We start from the raw sequence: 19,329 nt of genomic DNA, 5'->3' as shown, positions 1-19,329 counted from the left end.
ACTTCCAAACTCATGGATCATCCATGCAAACATTCGAATTCATTCTCTTCCCTTCTTCCTTCTTGATTCACACGAGAACACACACACACACACATTATGTGTGTGTGTCGACGCATACATCTACCCCAAATGGGGTTTCCCTTTTCATTTTATCTTTTAATTAAAACACTTTCCCACTTATCCTCTTTTTGTCCTTGTAGTTTTGTTTGTTATTTGGTAGTCACAAAATTCCATTCCTATTATTCAACTTATATCTATAACTAAGTTAACTAACTTAGTTACCCATATCACATTGTGTAAAACAAAGCATGCTCAAAATTTAATATTCGGGTTTTGGGGTGTTACATTATAATAAGTGAAAAATACATCATATATGTGTAGATATAAATAGACACACTTACCCATTCGATGAATAGTAACTCTATCATTTTTTCCACGTGTTATCTACTTTAAAAGCTATTACTTTGCCATATCTAACAAACGTTGGTTTGTCCCACATCTTTCTTAGGAGAGCTCGCATGTTCGACTCCCTCCCTTACCCTTTTTGCTAAAACTATTACTTTGCCATATCTAAAAATTAATTTATTTTTTGTGGTTTTCCAAAACCAACCAAGATGGGTGAGTTTTAGAAATTAAGGCCATGTTTAGTTTAGCTTTTCAAACAAATTATGACTTTTTGAAAAAGTTAATAAGTTATAATGGAGTTACTTGTTGACTTTTCCTCTCACATAATAATCTCATGCCAAACACCTTTTAACTTTTCAAAAAGTCAATAAGCTAATAAATTACTAAAATAAGCAATCCCAAACACCCCTTTAGTGGCATCGTCTCAGCTCCCCTTCATTCTTTTATTTTCCATTTAAAATAACAATAAATCTACAGGGTTCAAATACATAGTCTCCTAAAACTAAAGAGTCGTAGGAAGGATATCAAAAGGACTCCGATTGATTTCATTCTAGCGGCATTGGAAACGTCTCGTCAAACTTTACGATCTTAGATTTTAGGTTTTCGCTTTTGGTTTTTTAACTTGTAAATTTTAGAACTTTTGTTTTATATTGTTGTGTCTTTTTATTTGACACTGTGTTTTTTTCGTCATTGTGTCTTCTTTGCGATTCATGCGTTGTTTTTATTTTCATCATTGTTTCTTTTTTGCTATTCATATACTGTGTCTTTTTTCTTCAGCATTGTGTTATATTTTGTTTGACATTATATTATATATTTGCGATCCATTGTGTCTTTGTACGTTTCAACTATAAAAAGTTAAATCACTCAAATAATGCGGTCTCGTAAATTTAATGATCCCTAGATCAAGTGGTGGAAGACTTGCATTTCTCTTGAGAGATGCAAGTTCAACTCTCACTTGGTGCAGAGTGAGGCATTGGTGGGCAATGATAGGAGACCCAGGGAATCCTGGGTTGGATCCTTGAGCCAAACGGGTTTTACCGGTAATTTCACCGTCGTGCCTACGGGCGGGTGTGTTACCGGGTTTTCCCCGGAATTGGTGGTGGACTCGGCTTACTCTCGGAGTACTCCGTTTGGTCCAGTGGGTGCCCCGAGAGTGCTCGGGATTGATTCTGTTGGCCGTTCAAAAAATAAGTTCCCACTCCCATCATCTTTTGCGCGTTGAACTAGTGTCTAGGGATGGCAATGGGTCGGGTTTGGGACGGGTTTAGGTAATCCCAAACCCAAACCCGATTAGATAAGCTTGTCCCAAACCCGTCCCAAAACCCGTCGGGTTTCTAGCGGGTAAATACCCATCGGGTATCAGGTATACCCGCAGGTTTCAGGTAAACCCGTTAACTTAAAAAGATTACTCATTGGGTATACTCATCTCAAAACCCATTGGGTATCTATCGGGTAACTACTAACCGGTTACATTTTGTATTGTTATTATAAAAATATATATCAAATAACTATAATGTATACGGAATAAAATACCTATATGTGTAAAAAATGGATGGATCATATATATACATATCTAATCTAACTATTATAATAAAAGAAATCAACTTTTGGACACGTGTCATTCATTGAATGTATCCTCAAATTTATATTCATCTAAATAAATAAATAAATAAATAATTAATATTAAATCTTATCATACTTTAATAAAATATTATCCTCAAATCTAAATTGTTAATTTAATATATTTTTAAAACAAATACCTCTCTTATCTACTTATCTTATATTAAATATATAAATAATAGATTAATATTAAATGTTATCCTAATTAATTAAAAACATAACTTTTTTTATTATTTGGTATACACAATTATGTTTATTCAACTCGAGTAAAACGCGAGGTTTTTAAGGATATAATTTTTTTTTATTATTTGGTAGATTTTTCAACCCCACTATACACGAGTTTTTTTTTAAAGATACGACTTTTTTAGTATTTAATTTACAAAATTAATTTATTTAGGATATAATTCTTTTATTATTTGGTAGATTTTTCAACCCACTATACACGGGTTTTTTAAAGATACGACGTTTTTAGTATTTAATATACAAAAATACATTTATTTAATCTGTGTAATACACATGGTTTTTAAAGATATAACTGTTTTTTATATCTATTCAACACGTGTAATATACGGGGTTTTTAAGGATGTAATTTTTTATTATTTGTTAGATTTATTCAACCCGATTATACACGGGTTTTTTTTTTGAAAAATATGACGTTTTTAGTATTTAGTATACAAAATTACATTTATTTAATCTGTGTAATACACGTGGTTTTTAAATATATAACTTTTTTATATTTGATATATAAAATTACATTTATTTAACCCGCACAATATACAAGGTTCATAAAGATATAAGTTTTTATTATTTAATATATAAAATGACATTTATTCAACCCGTGTAATACACGGGGTTCTAACCTAGTTAATAGTATAAAAGAAATTATATTGGGTATACAATCGGGTAAACGGGTATACTTTATCGGGTAATTGGGTCGGGTAAACGGGTATATCACTAAATCCCAAACCCGTCCCAAACCCATGAAAAAAATAAAAACTATTCCCAAACCCGATTAACCGACCCCAAACCCGTCCCAAATATGTCAGGTTTCGGATTTACCCATCAGATTCGGATTTGATTGTCATCCCTACTGGTGTCCAAGATTGCCAAATGCCGACATGCAACTTGTCCAGCAATTTCCTAATTAAGACAAAGCACAAGTTGAGTTCGCTCGTCTACCAAGAAAACTTCTTCAAAGACTTCATGAAAGCACAATAAAATATAGTGTCAATCATTCAAATATTAATGTATTTGAAAAGTCTTGGTCTTTTTTTTTTCTATATAACTAGACGTTAATTATGAACAATGACACACTCAACTTACAACTTACTTACAAAACTGTGTTTTATTTTTAGAAAGAGAGCAATGGAGGTCGAGAGAGATTCAATGAAACTAACCCTGACTAATGAGCATATCAAAGCAGCTTGCATTCTTTCCATGAATGCTCATAACCACAGTCAAGATTATGTTACCAACACCAAGAAACATGGTGGAGCTTCATCATCGTCAACAACAAAAGATGTTTTAATCATTGCATTTAAAGGATCAATGGAGGTCAATGGTTTCTACCAAGATGATCATTTTGGAGAAACTAATGTTGATTGTAATATGTTTCCGTCTCTCCAACGGATAGCAGAGGGTCAACTTGCCAAAGTCAACGGGTCATTTCTTCAAAAATTTAAGGATCTTTTGAACAACTCCGGGTTCAAAACAAAGGTAATGTTTGCTTTCACTTTGTTAGATTTTCTTTTTAGTTTATATAAGGCTCAAACTATCCACACATCCTATCTGCCTATTTAGACACCTTTTGCCTCGTATATGCCTCGTATAGGCCTGTACGAGGCGTATAGGGTTACATCAAATTCAGTGTCTGACTCATGTCAGTTCTGGTTTGACTGCTCCTATATGCCTCGTATAGGCCTCATATATGACCCATGCCCCATATATGCCACATATAGGCCTATATGGGGCGTATATAAGGGGTTTTTTTTTAACAAACATTTTATGCAATATTAATCGTTTTAGCAAACTTTTATACAAAAATAAGTTTTCTGTTTTAAATAAATAAAAAATAACAATTACATGATATGATACAACACCTGTATAGGCCTATACGAGACCTAACCATACCTATAGTCCTATACGAGACCTATACTACACCTACATGCCTATACGAGTTATTATAATTAATATGAGTTTTTTATAATTAATATTAGAGTTATTATAATTAATATGAGTTTTTTATAATTAATATTAGTGTTATTGATATTAATATGAGTTTTTTATAATTAATATTAGTGTTATTATAATTAATATGAGTTTTTTCATAATTAATATTAGTGTTATTGAAAAAGGTTATACGCGACATATAGACCTATACAAGGCGTATACAAGGGTGTATAAATGAGGAGTAGGTTGTGTGAATACGTAGACCCTTATATAATTAGAATTTTGACTGACCTAAAAGTCAACTGTGGATTTTTAGTTGGAGAAAGCTGTAAAAAAGAATAAGAAGATCTTGTTCACCGGACATTCATCCGGCGGTGCAATAGCTAGTCTAGCCACATTGTGGATGCTAGATGAATACACAAGAAAACAAAACATCCGGTTTCCTATTGGTTGTGTAACTTTTGGGTCTCCGCTAATAGGTGATGGAACCCTAACCCATGCAGTCAGGCGAGAGAAATGGGCGGGTCATTTCACCCATTTTGTCATAGAGCATGACATTGTTCCTCGTATGATGTTAGCTCCAAAAACATCCGTTAAAGAACACCTACCCAATGTCCTCAAACAATTCCAAGAAAAAGTCAACCCCGTCACCACTCAAAAACCTAACAAAATTCCTAAAATTTTCAACAAAAGCACTCCTGTAAAAACCATTGATCATGATCAGTTGGTTAACGGTAAGCAAGCTGAAGCATTTTTTGAACATGTGTTGATTAATGCCTCAACTGTTGCAAGCCATGATGCGTTTGATCTTATGGAACCGACAAATTCTCTAAAAGACAAATTATCAGCTGATTTTGTAAAAGTAAGCCCTTACAGACCTTTCGGTTTTTACGTTTTCTGTACTCAAGGCGAAGATCTGGCCCCATCGACGCCCAGACAGCAGCTGGTTGTAGAGAATCCAAATGCTGTTCTCCAGTTATTGTTTTACTTCATGCAGTTACCCAATGAAGATCAAGACTTGGCTCAATTTGCTCTTCAAAGTTTAACTGAAAATTTTGGTTATGAAAAAGAACTGAACAAGAACGGGTTGCAGCTGGAAAAAACAGTTGATATCAAACAACTTAATAAACACCTATTGACTTCTAATGGTGATACTGATGATTTGGTTCCTACACGTAACAAAGCCTTGCTTGATCTGGTGAGTAAATTATTTTTAAGAACTTAATCACACACACACATATATATATATATATTAAGGGCCTTAAGATACTTTTGAGAAAATTTGTTATGTGATCATGCAAAAAACAAGATTTTTTTTTTTTTTTTTTTTGTATAATATATAAGCCAGGGACTCTCATAGAGTTTCATAAATTATAATTAAGGGGAAAAAATAGATGTGAGGGTTATGTGTTTAATGTTTATACCTTAAATATGCAATCATGGAACTTATATGATAAATTACTAAGAGTTGCACACCTATGGAGAATTTTTTTTATGGTTAATCCAACCCGACCCATTTCAACCTTTATAAAAAATATTCATTTTGGCCCCAACCAACTTAAGATCCATTACTCAACTAACGGGACCATCTCTAATCGTCTTCTAATTGCTTTTATTTCCATGTTCTTGAACTAACCTATGTATCCATGTTGATGTCTATATAGACTGCAAGTGCAAAATGGTGTCTGTTAGCAGTGGAAGAGGCCGAAAAAAGGAAGGAGAAAAACATGAATGAGATTAAAAAATCCATGAGAGAATACATTTCAAACGAAAGGGAACCTACAACAAAGATTATTGAAGATATGTTAGACGAGATTGTCGTGTACGGAAAAAAACATAGGGGTGGAAACATTGATCACTATGAAGCTTTTAAGCTCCAAAAAGATCATGACGACTTTAAAGCTAATGTGAACCGTTTAGAACAGGCTAAAATATGGGATGTAATTGTTGAAATGGTGAGGCGTAAGGATTTACCTGATGACTTTGAAGTGTGGGGTGAGTTGGTAGATTTAGGGACTCGATTTAGAAGAGTTTATGAGCCCCTGGATATTGCAAACTATTATCGACACTCCAAAGGTGAGGATACGGGATCCAGGTATATGGAAGGAAGACCAAAGAGGTATAAGTTTACACAGAGATGGTATGAACATGCAAATGTGACGGCGTTTGAGTTGGTTTCGGAGAGTAATTTTGTTGCAGAGGTTGAGGAACTTATGAAACCGAAGAAGAAGTCAGAAGAGGTTAATGAGGGTTTCAAGAACATAATAACTAAAGTTGAGAAGTGGAAATCTGATGAGAAAATAGCATATGAAGATGTATTTTGGGGAGAATCTGTTTTGTCCAAGTTGCAGGAAAAACTAGCATAAGCCAACAAGATTTGATGCATCGTCATCAAAGCTAATCGGTTTTGTGGGCATTCTTGTTTCAAACTGTGTGTTTTATTTGTAATAGGTTTAAATGATTGTGTATGATTTGGTTAAACATTGAATTTTCTCTAGTTAGCCCTCTTGGTTCTATAATAGTTGCCTAAGAGTTGTATAAGTGAATTTGCTGGATGTATCTTCAGTTTAATAAAATCTATGAGTTTAAAGAAAAAGATCCTCGGAATGATCATAGATGTAAGGGTGAACGGAGTGGTAAGGTTTACCGATCGGGGATTCGACTGCCAACATTGGGTTTACCGATCACACATGCTAATCTCGGCGAACCTTCACCGATTCGGTGAGAGGGAGGGAAGCGGGAGAGAGATGAGTGTGTGGTGGGCTCCATTCCTTCTCAACCAATCACACATTTTTCCTTTTAAAAAAAATAGTTTACCTAAACACCATTAGGTAAACCACCGCCAACATTTTTTAGTATTACGTAAATATTTTAGGTAACTTGACATGGCACTATATGATTGGTTGAATTGGGAGTTTACCTGATACCATTAGGTAACCACTCCTTCACCCTAAGCTAACACTATTGTTTGACTAACATATCATTATAATGTGATGGGTTATCACGTAAAAGAATAAAATATGAACACAAGTCAAACTGATCTAATATTTTTTTAACGGCCAACGAATCCTCCAAATGGGCTACTGGCAAAATTCACCATATCGGGATACACTCGCCTTCCGAACCGGGGAAAACCCTCACTAGGGCCGAAGCCCGTGAACAATCGCTCGAAGGCACGATAGTGCGGTGAGATAAAACCCGCTCAGTTCAAGGATCGAACTAGCGGTCGCCGCTTACATGCCTAGTCTCCTATCATCACCAGGTGACGCAGAAACTAAATATTGGGCATGAATTGAACCTAGGTCACTTAAAATATCTTCTTTACCACTCCACCACTAACTCATTGGTTCAAATTGATCTAATTAATAAAATAAACCAACACCCATTTCTTTAAGAGATTTTCTAATGGCACACCTCCTGTCTATCCGCACACTTTTGCAATTCAATACGCATCGTATAGGCCTATACGGTGCGTATTGAAATAAAGTAAAAGACATGGCAGGCTGACAGGTGTAGGTTATGTCTGGCGGCGGGCTTGATACGCATCGTATAGGCCTATACGATGCGTACCAAGGCACTGTTTTTTTTAAGTTTATTTTTTGTTGTGTTGTGTCGAATGCGAACCCGAGAAACGAAAGGGATTTCGAGCAGTTGGTCGACGACATGATAGATAAAAGATCTTGACACAATCATATCCGTTTTCAAGTATTAGACTAGATAGTCCAAGATGAAATATATTAAAACCATTCAAGCCCACCAGTCTACAATGTGTTATGGTGAGATTTTTCAAATTTGCACAGTGGGAGAAAAGACTAGCACCCCTGTCAGTATTGTCATAATGCAATGAGACATAACTGAGATTTAAGTGGCGTGTTAAAACGGAACATAATCCCAGATTGTCTAAAGAAGCGCTTTTATCATGTGTCATGCAGTAAACAAATACCAAGGGTGTATACAGATCTCTATTCGGTCATCTTTCCAAGCTTTTACACACGAATATGTGGTTCCCAATTTGCGGAACATAATGCAGATTGTCTAAAGAAGCGCTTTTATCATGTGTCATATTAGATGCGTATCATGTGGGAGAAACTAGCTAGGACTAGACCCCTGAAGTTGTCATTTGATAATCACACGTGACAGTTCATTTGATAAAATACGTGGGAGAAAAGACCAGCACCCTTGTCGTTCCGTATTTTCTCCTTTCTAATTCTCGAAGAATCTCGTAACGTATTCTCTGTTTTGTCTGTAAAATTATGTTTCTCTAATATGACACATGATAAAAGCGCTTCTTTAGACAATCTGGGCACTGATTTTTTGAAGTTTATTTTTTGTTGTGTTGTGTCGAATGCGAACCCGAGAAACGAAAGGGATTTCGAGCAGTTAGTCGATGACATGATAGATAAAGATCTTGACACGATGCGTATTAATCGATGAATTTACTGAAATACCCCTGTTTTTGTGATAAATTCAGGGGTATTTTTGAGAAAATTGAAAGTGTAATACGCATCGTATAGGCCTATACGATGCGTATTATGCTGATATACGATACGACATATGCCTATACGATCGTATATGTCATTATTTCAAATTTAGTTTTATCGTGTTTCCCTCGGTTCGACGCGTATACGTGTCGTTTTTTGCCGAACTTTCGCATATTTTGTCGTTTTATGATGTATACCTTCAACATAAGTCGTTTCGGTGTCGTTCGGTTGCGTGCGAATATCGTATTCTATGATTACGTACAGTTTTGTTTGAAATCCACTTGTACTCCATAGTGTCGTGTTATATATATATATATATATATATATATATATATATATATATATATATATATATATATATATATATATATATATATATACAGGGTAAGGATAGTGTAAAAAGGGCCTAAAGTGTGAGAAGTGTAAGAAGTGTATTATAACACTATATATAATACAATATAACACCATATAAACACCGTATAACAATATGTAACACCATATAATACCATATAACACTATGTAACACTATCTATCATTATATAACAAATATAACACTATAGGTTGTCTGATAGCATGTCTATGATAGATGTATAGTGTTATATTTGTTATATAATGATATATAGTGTAACATAGTGTTATATGGTATTATATGTTGTTACATATTGTTATACGGTGTTTATATGGTGTTATATAGTATTATATATAGTGTTATAATACACTTCTTACACTTCTCACACTTTGAGCACTTTTTACAGGATCCTCTACCTATATATACATGTGTGGAAATATCGTTAGTCGTGTATTTTGACGTATTCTAACATATTGTTGCGTATTTAATAGTATTTTTGACGTATTTGAGCGTATTCTAACGTATTTTAGCTTATTTTAACCTATTTTAGGGTATTTTTTTACGTATTTCAGCGTATTTTAACCTATTTTCATGTATTTTTTCATAATATGACGTATATTAACATATTGCAGAGTATTTTAGCGTATTTTAGCTTATGTTGAAGGATAACGCAAACAAGTTCTCCACAGTTTGTTATTCAGATCTCTATTCGGTCATCTTTCCAAACTACAACACACGATAAGTTTAAACTTTATAGTGTGTGATTTGACCAGGAAAGGATTGGAGGTGATTTATACTTTTAATAAGTTGTCACAGTTGTCAAATTTATTACGTGCATTCATATTGTTTAGACAACAACAGATAATGAACGGACTGTTGGACTTCTTGTTCCAAATGCAGCTATAGGATCCGTACTTAAAGGTCTCTCTAAAACATACCAACTGATTCAGATTTAAACAATGCACGCCTCAATTCATCTTTTTTACTCTTTTCTTCGATTTCAACAAATCTTTTCAATAATCAGTACGCAACATATCTTTGTGTAGTTATTCGGAATGTTTCGGATCATCATACAAGACGAAACTTCAGCAACCATTTTTCCTTTTCCTTCAATTTCGAGAACATTCTCCGTAACATGAAGACGTATCGGGTTCTTCTGCTAGTGGTTTCTGTATTGAACCGAGAATATGAAGTTCACGGTACAAAGAGACCGCCTTGTTAATTTTAATGAAGCAATGAATATTGAATCTGCAAACCGCAACCGTTTTTTTACTATGGAAACGGTGGCTGTTTGTTGGGCTTCCAATGCTCACACAGGGTGATAAACAACGCTGATATGAACACATACCAACTGATTCAGATTTAAACAATGCACGCCTCAATTCATCTTTTTTACTCTTTTCTTCGATTTCAACAAATCTTTTCATTTTCCTTCAATTTCGAGAACATTCTCCGTAACATGAAGACGTGTCGGGTTCTTCTGCTAGTGGTTTCTGTAACCAACTGGGAACCACATATTTGCTTCAAGATTTATGTATCTGAATCAGGTTCTCAAACAAACACTACTAAAGATGAGTTGGTATTGAACCAAGAATATGAAGATCACGGTGCACACAGACCGCCTCACAAATTTTCATGAAGCAATGAAGATTGAATCTGCAAACCGCAACCGTTTTTTACTACGAAAACGGTGGCTATGCGAAATACAAACCGCAATCGTTTGTGACTATGGGAAGCACAAGTTTTCTTTTTGAGATTGATGGATGTCCATTATCTCAACGCTTATCCTTACATTACTGATCTGGAATTGGAGAACCGTTGTGTATTTGCTTGCTGATCTGGAATTGGAGAACCGTTGTGTATTTGCTTGCTGATCTGGAATTGGAGAACCGTTGTGTATCTGAATCAGGTTCTCAAACAAACACTACTAAAGATGAGTTGGTATTGAACCAAGAATATGAAGATCACGGTGCAGACATGTGGGAAGAACGTCATTGGACTGCCGCAGATGAAGTCAAATGTGATCAAACATGGACATCAGACGTAAATCTTGAAGCAAATATGTGGTTCCCAATTTGCAGAACATAATCTCAGATTGTCTAGAGAAGTGCTTTTATCACGTGTCATATGCTAACAAGAGTATGATGTTCCAAGATCAATTTCAATTGCAGTTTTTTCAACTCTCATGTTCCAAATGCAGCTGATTATAAACCGGAGCTGTTATCTCGGTTGTTCAGTAATTTCGTGATAAATACAATGTTCATCTTCGTTATCCTTTGCTTTCTGCAATCCAAGCAGGCACAGATGCTAAACGTACTGTTATTACATTCGAGACAATTCAAGTGAGTCCTATAAAGCAAGTGTCGGTCTATTCAATTGAGAGGAATCATTGCATTACATCCTTGTTGAAAAACAGAATCGATAAATTTAGGGAAAATGGGGTTGAAAGATGATAACCCAACAGTGGAGGATCTCATTCTACGGTTTCGATAAATTCAGGGGTATTCTCAAATAATGTTTCCTAGATGTTTGAAGACCGACAAATGTCCAAAGTGCTGCTTCTTCTTTCGCATGACGGAAAGCTATTGCGTGACAGGAAGCTACCTTGCAAAAATTAAAAAATTTAATCGACACCTTAAATACACATCGTATAGGCCTATACGATGCGTATTACTTTTTGGTAAAGGGGCATTGGCAGCCTTTGGCAGACATAGAAGTTTGAACCCACCTTAATACGCATCGTATATGCCTATACGATGCGTATTGAAGATGTCGATTTAATCCCAAGGTGTGCCAATAATACAACCCTTTCTTTATCAAATAATTTCTGAGGGTTAAGTCAATACTTATCAAATGTTTTGTTGGGTTTTTTTTTTTTTTTTTGCCCGTTTCTCTCTCTCTATCTCTCTTATGTATACATAGAAGTCTACCCTTATAAAAAATAATGTAGAAGCCATTTTCCTAAATCCCCTTTCCTCTTAAACATCAAAATTGTGACTTTATTATAACAATAATTAATTCTTTTTGTAGTAGCTAATTGTTTATAACTAGTATTAAGTCCCCCCGTATTGTAGTGGGTGCGTAAAACTGTGACAAATAATATTGATGTCACAGTACCGTCAGCAACCACCAACACTTAAGTTGCGGTTTGTTAATACAGATAAATTAGATCGAAACATAAAATATAGAAAATAATAACTAAGTCGATTTAGGACCTGCGTGTTGTGATGAACCTATCAAACGGGAAAAAATTAGGCAACATAAAAACGTTGAACCACACACGCACATTACGTTAGTTGACTTGCAAAATTTAGAACAAAGCGTAAAACAAAACATAAAAACGTTGAACCATATACGAACTTTACGCCGTGTTAACTCGCAAAATTTAGAACAAAACGTAAAACAAAAATTTTGCGAGATATGAAACATAAAGGGGCCAAAGTTGAAGTGAAAAAGTTGTGAAGTTAAATTGGAAAAATAAAAAACTTTTGACTTAAAAGTAAAAAAATCAAAGTAGTGTTGGGTTATAAGTGTAACATCCATATTTTTTTATAAACTCCCTAAACATAGTGTACAACATCTCTATACAACAAAATGTTGCTAATTTATAATAGGTAAATACCCAATTTTATTAGTTTATATATATATATATACACACACACACATGAGAATGATCCATTAGGAACCACCATTTATTGCGAGAACCGCGAGAACCAATGTGAACACAACTAAAAATACCTAAAAACACACAAAAAAAAATTATAACATTTTTTTAACAAAAATCGCTACTTTTCTTTTATTAAAAAAGGTAATGATTTTTGTTTAAAAAATGTGTTTTTTTAGATTTTTTTAAAGATTTTTTAGGTTTTTTGAGGGTTTAGCTTTATGTTTTAGTTTTTAGCATTTAGCTTGAGGGGGGGGGGGGGTTAGGTTTTATTTAGGTTTTTGATGGTGTAGTGTGTTTATTTTGTTGTGTGCACGTTGGTTCTCACGGTTCTCGCAATAAAGGTGGTTCTCACATAAACCCTACCCCCCTCTCTCTCTCTCTCTCTCTCTATATATATATATATATATAGGGAGAGGATTATGAGAAAACTAAAATAACTAACTAAAAAAAGCCTAAAAAACATATCAAATTTTTTTACAATTTTTTATTAAAAATCGATATTTTCTTACATATTAGGGAAATTTGGGATAGAGTTTGTTATAATTCCCAAGTTACCTTTTTTTATTTATTACACCAAAGTAATATGGAGGGTATTCATCGGTAAAGCGTAAACTTGTGTTAAATGCTATTTGATAAGAAATGAGTTTAGGGCGGGAGGTTGGGTTCAAATGTCAAAGTTATTGGAGTTAAAGTATTACCCCCTGAACTCAAGGATTCAAGTCCCGTCAAAAGCGAATTTAGTGTAATTGACATTGTTAAAAAATGAGCTTCATTTATGAAAATACAGTAGTAGAGAATGTGGAGTTTCAAGAGGGTTGCATGTAACATTTAAGGGATGTAAGATCAAGTGAGGCTGAAGCTTGATATTCATTTGGGTTGGTTTGACGCGTATAAATATATGTGTTACGATAAGATACTTACGTGTAATGTGCACAAAGCTCAAAGGACGTGGACAATTTCCTTGGTAAAAAAAAATATAAGTAAAGAGATATGTTTCGAGACATGGTTTCCTAGAATACAACATTAGTAGGATAAAGAGGGTTTAAGTTGATTGGTTTGATTACTTGACATGGTATGCTTCCTTCATATTAGGGTGAAGTAGCAACTTATTGGCTACCCAACTAAGTCACACAAGTTATTCTATTCGAAGAACAAGTCATGGCTAAGCCTTAAGTTTAGTGTCATAAAAGACAATGTTGAACAAGGTTGAATTGGTCAGATTCAATCAAAGCGATAGATAGTGGCTGGCAGATCTAATATTTATTTTCTGGGAGTGGACGATTAGGGAGTTTAACTGAACTTTAAGATGGGGGGGGGGGGGGGGGGACTAAGTGAACTTTAAGGGGGCGACTGAGATTTTTTTTGCCTATAAAATACACTATTTTTTAAGGGGGCGTCCCCCCACCGGCTCCGCCACTGATTATAGAACACTAATGCAACCATGTGGCTTGTGAATGTCACTCACAAACATTAGAGGTTCCTTCATAACATGCAACTTGAAACCATTGAGTTCATTTAAAGGTAGAGGTGAACATGGCTCAATTCGGTATTGACATAGAGTAAGTGTTCAAATCATTGCATAGGGTAATTAAGAATTAAAATAGATGTGTGAATCAAGACAATTAAGGTGTTTTCACGTTTTACACTAAATGAAAAAAATTAAAAAGGCTAAAAAACTATGGAAAGTCTTCTATGACAAAATCAAAAGCCTAATTGATGGAATTAGTTGCGATTAACTCGTCCAATATGTTACAGTTACACTATATATTGTCAACATTGGAAAGTTAGTTGCACTATTGGTAGTTACAAATTTAATAGTCCGTTTTGTTTAGGCTTGTTCAGGTGAGCATGGGGTTGGGCCATGTTGGCCCATATGTTGGGATCCATGTTTAAGAAGAGAGTCTTTCAAGCGGTTAACATCTGAGAGCTTCACAGGTTTTAGTAAATACTCCTCAGCTCCTTCTTCTAAACACCTATTTCAATATACAAACTTAGTTTATATACATTAGACACATGGATAGATTGTAATTGTACTATTCATACTGATTGATACGCGTTAGATTGTTTTCAGACGACATTATCACCACCGGTATATCTCTAGAGGTTGAGGAATTCTGTTAATTAACGAGACGAGAAAGTTAATTTTCATTTTGATCAAACAATGTAGACGAGAGAATCAAATGAAAACGTCGATAGATGGTTTCACAAACCTTGATTTTCTTAAGCAGTTCAAATCCGGTCATTCCTGGCATGGAGTAATCCGAGATAATCAGATTCACCTTCAAATCCTAGCATTCAAAGCGAATCAAAATTATTGTAGAATTCAAACATTGAAAGGTTTCATCAAAATTGGAGAAAACTGAAATTTACATCGAATCGAGATGAGGTATTCTCTTCATCTAAACCTAAATATTGTAAAGCTTTGCTTCCACTATCCACAACAGTAACTGCAACATTTCTTAAAATCAATTGTTAATACTTATTACAACGAAAATGAAATTGAAAACGTCGAAACCTTTGAAGGAAGAGATCTCGAGAAGCTTCTGGATGAGTTTTCGATCAATGTTGTTGTCATCGACGACGAGAACATGCAACTTTGGTGGATCGCAGCTGAGGTTGCTGGTGTCCATATGCAAATTTAAATTGAATGATGAATATAAAAAGAGGTAGATTTGTAGAATCTAGTGTGGGAAGTGACAGTATATAAGTGCATGGGACAAATCTACTTTAAAGAAACAAAAAGCATATATCTTGGCAAATCTATAAATCATCATCTCACTTGTCTATTTTTGTCATGTCTATTGTATTTATACACTTTTGGGAATTAAAAGATTTATAATAAACATGGGAGAAACATAAAAAAAATCTTTATTTCTTGCATTTTTATTTTAATTTTTAATTATTCTAAACTTAATTGACGATTAGAGCACACGTAAAGGGCTCAAAAGTCTATGAAATTTTGTTTTATATATTTAAAAACTAGCTTGAGACCCATGCTTTACGACAGGTGGAAACCTAGTTGGTTTTGGTGCACTCAATATAGCAAACAAAAGATTGAACCCGAAAATATAGTCGTAATATGTTTTAAACGTGTTTAGTTCAAGGTTTTTTTTGGTAAATAAGTTAACTTTATCACAATTTTAAAATATGAATTTAGTAATATTTTTTCTTAATAAATACATTAAAGTTTGTGTTTATGTATAACATACAATTATATTGAAATCCTGACAATCAAAATAACGTAAACGAAAGGTATTAAAAATCACAATACATAAACCAATAATATAATAAAAAAATGGATATTGGATTTTAATAATCCGAAGTTTTACCAGTTGGCCGATAATAATCCCAACTTCAAAAATTCCTTATGACAATCCCAACTTGTAAGATTTTGGCCTCCATTGATCCTTTTGTAACTGGGTTATAACTCAGTTAGTTCTTGATGATGTGGACGATGACGTGGACGCTGATGTGTTAAAAAATGAGTTGGTTGATTATGTGGATGATGACGTGGATATTGATGTGAAAAAAAAATAATTACAAGGGTATATATATATATATATATATATAAATCGAAAACCCACTCCAGTTGACTAAACCCTGAAAACCCATTAATAACCATTGATTAACCATGATGGATGGCTGAGATTCATTTTGGGCCATTAATTGATTTTGAATCCCTTTATCTCTATTTTTTAATATATTTGATGTTCTAGAGGGCAATATGGGAAAGATTTACAGAGAGACAAAACTCTGGCATGTGTAAGAAACCTTACATCAACCCCCTCTCTCTCTCATAATCTTCATCAACCCCTCTCTCTCTCTCTCTCATAATCTTCATCACTACATCAGTCTTCAAAAATTTCAAAAACCACAAAATAACTCTCTCTCTCTCTCTCTCATAATCTTCATCAACCCCTCTCAATATACCCCCAAAATCACCGGACAAAATCGATGAACGCTGGAGATCTTCAACAATTACCGGAGATCTTCAACAATCACCGGACTCTTACTCTCTCTCATAATCTTCATCAACCCCTCTCAATATTCAGACAAAAAGCATAATCGAGTGAAGAATCGCTTAAGATATTGAACAATCACCGGAGAAAATCAACAATCACCGGAGAAAATCAATGATTGACGGAGATTATAGGGTTCAGGTGCGTCGGTTCAGGTGCGTCGGTTTAGGTGCGTCGGTTCTTTGATTAATAGAGATTATAGAGTTTTTGTTTAATAGAGATTTTAGGGTTGTGTTAAATACAGATTATAGTGTTTTGAAGAGTTTTCAAACTGCTCCGTTCGTTTATACCCATCTGGGTTTTCTTTTGAAGAAATCTTTTGACCCTCTTTGTTCCTCTTTACTTTCTTTTGAATAATCTCACTTCTTAATCGCTTGGATACAACAGTTTTTTGGGTGAATACATGATCAAAAATTGTTCTATTGGGAAGAAAAGATTACATTTCTGTTTGACAAATTAATTTAAAATAAAGCAACAGTCATATTTATTTTTGTTCTTTTGGTTATTTTATAAGTTAGAACTCCTTTTTCACAAACAAAAGCGGGTTTCTAAAAAAATAGAAAATAAAATAAACAAGAAACTAATTGGTATGTAACATTAAATTGTTAGATGGTTTGTTACATTTATGTTTGACAATTTATTTTGTAACAGTGTTGGAAGGCGGTGAATCGGACACACCAGCAAAGGATTTGAAAGAAAAGAAAAAAATATTTTTGTAACTTAAGTATTTTGTTTTTTAGGGAACAAGTGTGTTGTATGCATTGTCAGGTTATATAATAATGTTGCACCTTAACATTTGTGGGGGCAAAAATTTGTAACTTAAGTATTTTATTCATAAAGTTGTTTATGATACTTTTTTTTTAATTTATCAGTGTTTGGGCCACCGGTGTTGTATATAACAAATAAATGTAAAAGCATTAGGTGAAAAACTGGATATACACGTTGAATAAGGTTACATTATATGTTACTTTATATGTACCATCTTATTAAGGTTACATTCTAAAAATGAGCAATAAATATTACATTATATGTAACATTTTACAAAAAAAAAAACAAAAAACAAAAAATGTAACCAATAAGGAAAAATGTTACTTTATATGTACCATCTTATTAAGGTTACATTCTATAAACTGAGCAATAAGTATTACATTATATGTAACATTTTACAAAAAAAAAAAAAGTACAAAATGTTTTGATACAATGCAAATAAAACTTGGTGGTACATTTTTTTGGTGTCACCAAAAAGTGTAGATGTTGGTGCATTTTTTTTATGTGATCCAAAAATGTAATCTCGAATGTTTTTCCCTTCCAAAAAATATAAAAACTTAATACAAGTGTAACCACACATGTTTTTACCTTCTACAAAATGTAAAAGCTTGTTTCATAAAAATAAAAAATACAAATGCTATTGTTAATACAAGTTTACCACATTTTCAAGAAAACAAGAACTTAATAACATACATTATTCATATAACACGAAAAAATGTAACATGCATTTTTTTCTTTGATTGTTACATTTCGTAACTAAGATGCAAAGAATTGTTACATCCAACAACACTAGATTTTTTAGATTCAACCATAAAATCAGTAATAAAAAAACAACATATCCAGAAAACAAGAACTTAATAACATTAATCTTTTTAAACAAGAAAATAAAAAAAAGTAGCAAATCTACAAAACACAAAAAATTGCAAATCTGGATGACCTTTTAGATCTGGAACACAAAAAAAAAATTTCAAATCTGAAAACTACAAAAAAGTGAAGATCTACAAAACACAAAAAAATGAAGATCTACAAAAACACAAACATACTTATGGATATGGAGGATCTTATAGACCTGGAACATCATGTTCAACATCAAACATCTTTTGAATCATCTTCAACATCGAACCGTCATCTGAAACATCATCGAACATCTTCAACCGGATCTGGAGCATCTTTTGGATCTGGTAGCATCTTCCCGGAGCATCTTCAACCGAAGCATCTGGAGCATCTTCAACCGGAGCATCAGGATCATCTTTTTTTTATTCGGGTCATCTTTTTTGTTCGGAGCATCTGGAGTTTCAGATCTTGATTATGAAGGATTTTGATAAGAAAAATATTTTTTTTGTTTCCAGATCATGGAGGTTCGGTTCAAATGTTGATTGTTGTTTCAGATCTTTTGGTGACTGATTCACACCTTCTTGAACCAAAAATCGCATCATCGAAGCCCTCAAACACACATGCAAAAACCCCACAACTTCATCTCCTTAAAGCCCTAATCACACCGGCAAAACCACCTCCGATTTTATTTTGTTCAGATCTGAAACCCAGATGTCAAGACTTGTTCCGATTTGGTTTAAATATGTGTGTGAAACATCTGAAATTTATGTGAGATCTGAAAGATTGTGAAGAGAATGATATATGTATAGTTTCAAATGTGTATGAGGATGATCCTTGAAATGAGACATATTAGAGAAAAAGATCAGAAATGCCCTTGTCTGAATATTGAGAGGGTATGATGAGAGGGTATGATGAAGATTATGAGAGAGAGTGAGTGTTTGGTGACTTTTGAATATCTCCAGTTGATGAAGATTATGTGAGAGATGAGAGAGATACATCGATGAAGATTATGTGAGA

The 19,329-nt window shown here is 33.9% G+C and overlaps 2 protein-coding genes across 2 annotated transcripts; one reads left to right on the top strand and one right to left on the bottom strand.

Moving 5' to 3' along the window:
• The first annotated feature begins 3,303 nt into the window (after window positions 1-3,303).
• On the top strand, window positions 3,304-6,699 carry LOC110941662 (protein EDS1). Its single transcript, XM_022183328.2, has 3 exons — window positions 3,304-3,741; window positions 4,511-5,392; window positions 5,859-6,699. The coding sequence occupies exons 1-3, from the start codon at window positions 3,331-3,333 to the stop codon at window positions 6,558-6,560; spliced, it is 1,995 nt and encodes a 664-aa protein (XP_022039020.2). The 5' UTR covers window positions 3,304-3,330; the 3' UTR covers window positions 6,561-6,699.
• A 7,675-nt stretch (window positions 6,700-14,374) lies between these two features.
• LOC110939319 (two-component response regulator ARR5) lies at window positions 14,375-15,321 on the bottom strand. Its single transcript, XM_022181015.2, has 5 exons — window positions 15,207-15,321; window positions 15,062-15,138; window positions 14,902-14,979; window positions 14,735-14,805; window positions 14,375-14,664 (listed from the first exon to the last, which is right to left on the bottom strand). Exons 1-5 carry the CDS (start codon window positions 15,319-15,321, stop codon window positions 14,520-14,522), a joined length of 486 nt encoding a protein of 161 aa, XP_022036707.2. The 3' UTR covers window positions 14,375-14,519.
• Between the last annotated feature and the right edge of the window lie 4,008 nt (window positions 15,322-19,329).

The sequence above is a fragment of the Helianthus annuus genome, chromosome 5 (genome assembly GCF_002127325.2).
Source record: "Helianthus annuus cultivar XRQ/B chromosome 5, HanXRQr2.0-SUNRISE, whole genome shotgun sequence".
NCBI lineage: Eukaryota > Viridiplantae > Streptophyta > Magnoliopsida > Asterales > Asteraceae > Helianthus > Helianthus annuus.
Note: the sequence above shows the minus strand (reverse complement) of the source record. Positions and strands in the feature narration are given on the sequence as shown.

Excerpts from the sequence above, each read along its gene's own strand:
- LOC110941662 (XM_022183328.2), top strand. The coding sequence starts at position 3,331 with ATGACACACTCAACTTACAACTTACTTACAAAACTGTGTTTTATTTTT. Across the intron at positions 3,742-4,510 it reads ACTCCGGGTTCAAAACAAAG|TTGGAGAAAGCTGTAAAAAA; the intron begins GTAATGTTTGCT and ends GTGGATTTTTAG. Across the intron at positions 5,393-5,858 it reads ACAAAGCCTTGCTTGATCTG|ACTGCAAGTGCAAAATGGTG; the intron begins GTGAGTAAATTA and ends ATGTCTATATAG.
- LOC110939319 (XM_022181015.2), bottom strand. The coding sequence starts at position 15,321 with ATGGACACCAGCAACCTCAGCTGCGATCCACCAAAGTTGCATGTTCTC. Across the intron at positions 14,980-15,061 it reads ATACCTCATCTCGATTCGAT|GATTTGAAGGTGAATCTGAT; the intron begins GTAAATTTCAGT and ends TTTGAATGCTAG. Across the intron at positions 14,665-14,734 it reads AATCTAACGCGTATCAATCA|GTGTTTAGAAGAAGGAGCTG; the intron begins GTATGAATAGTA and ends ATATTGAAATAG.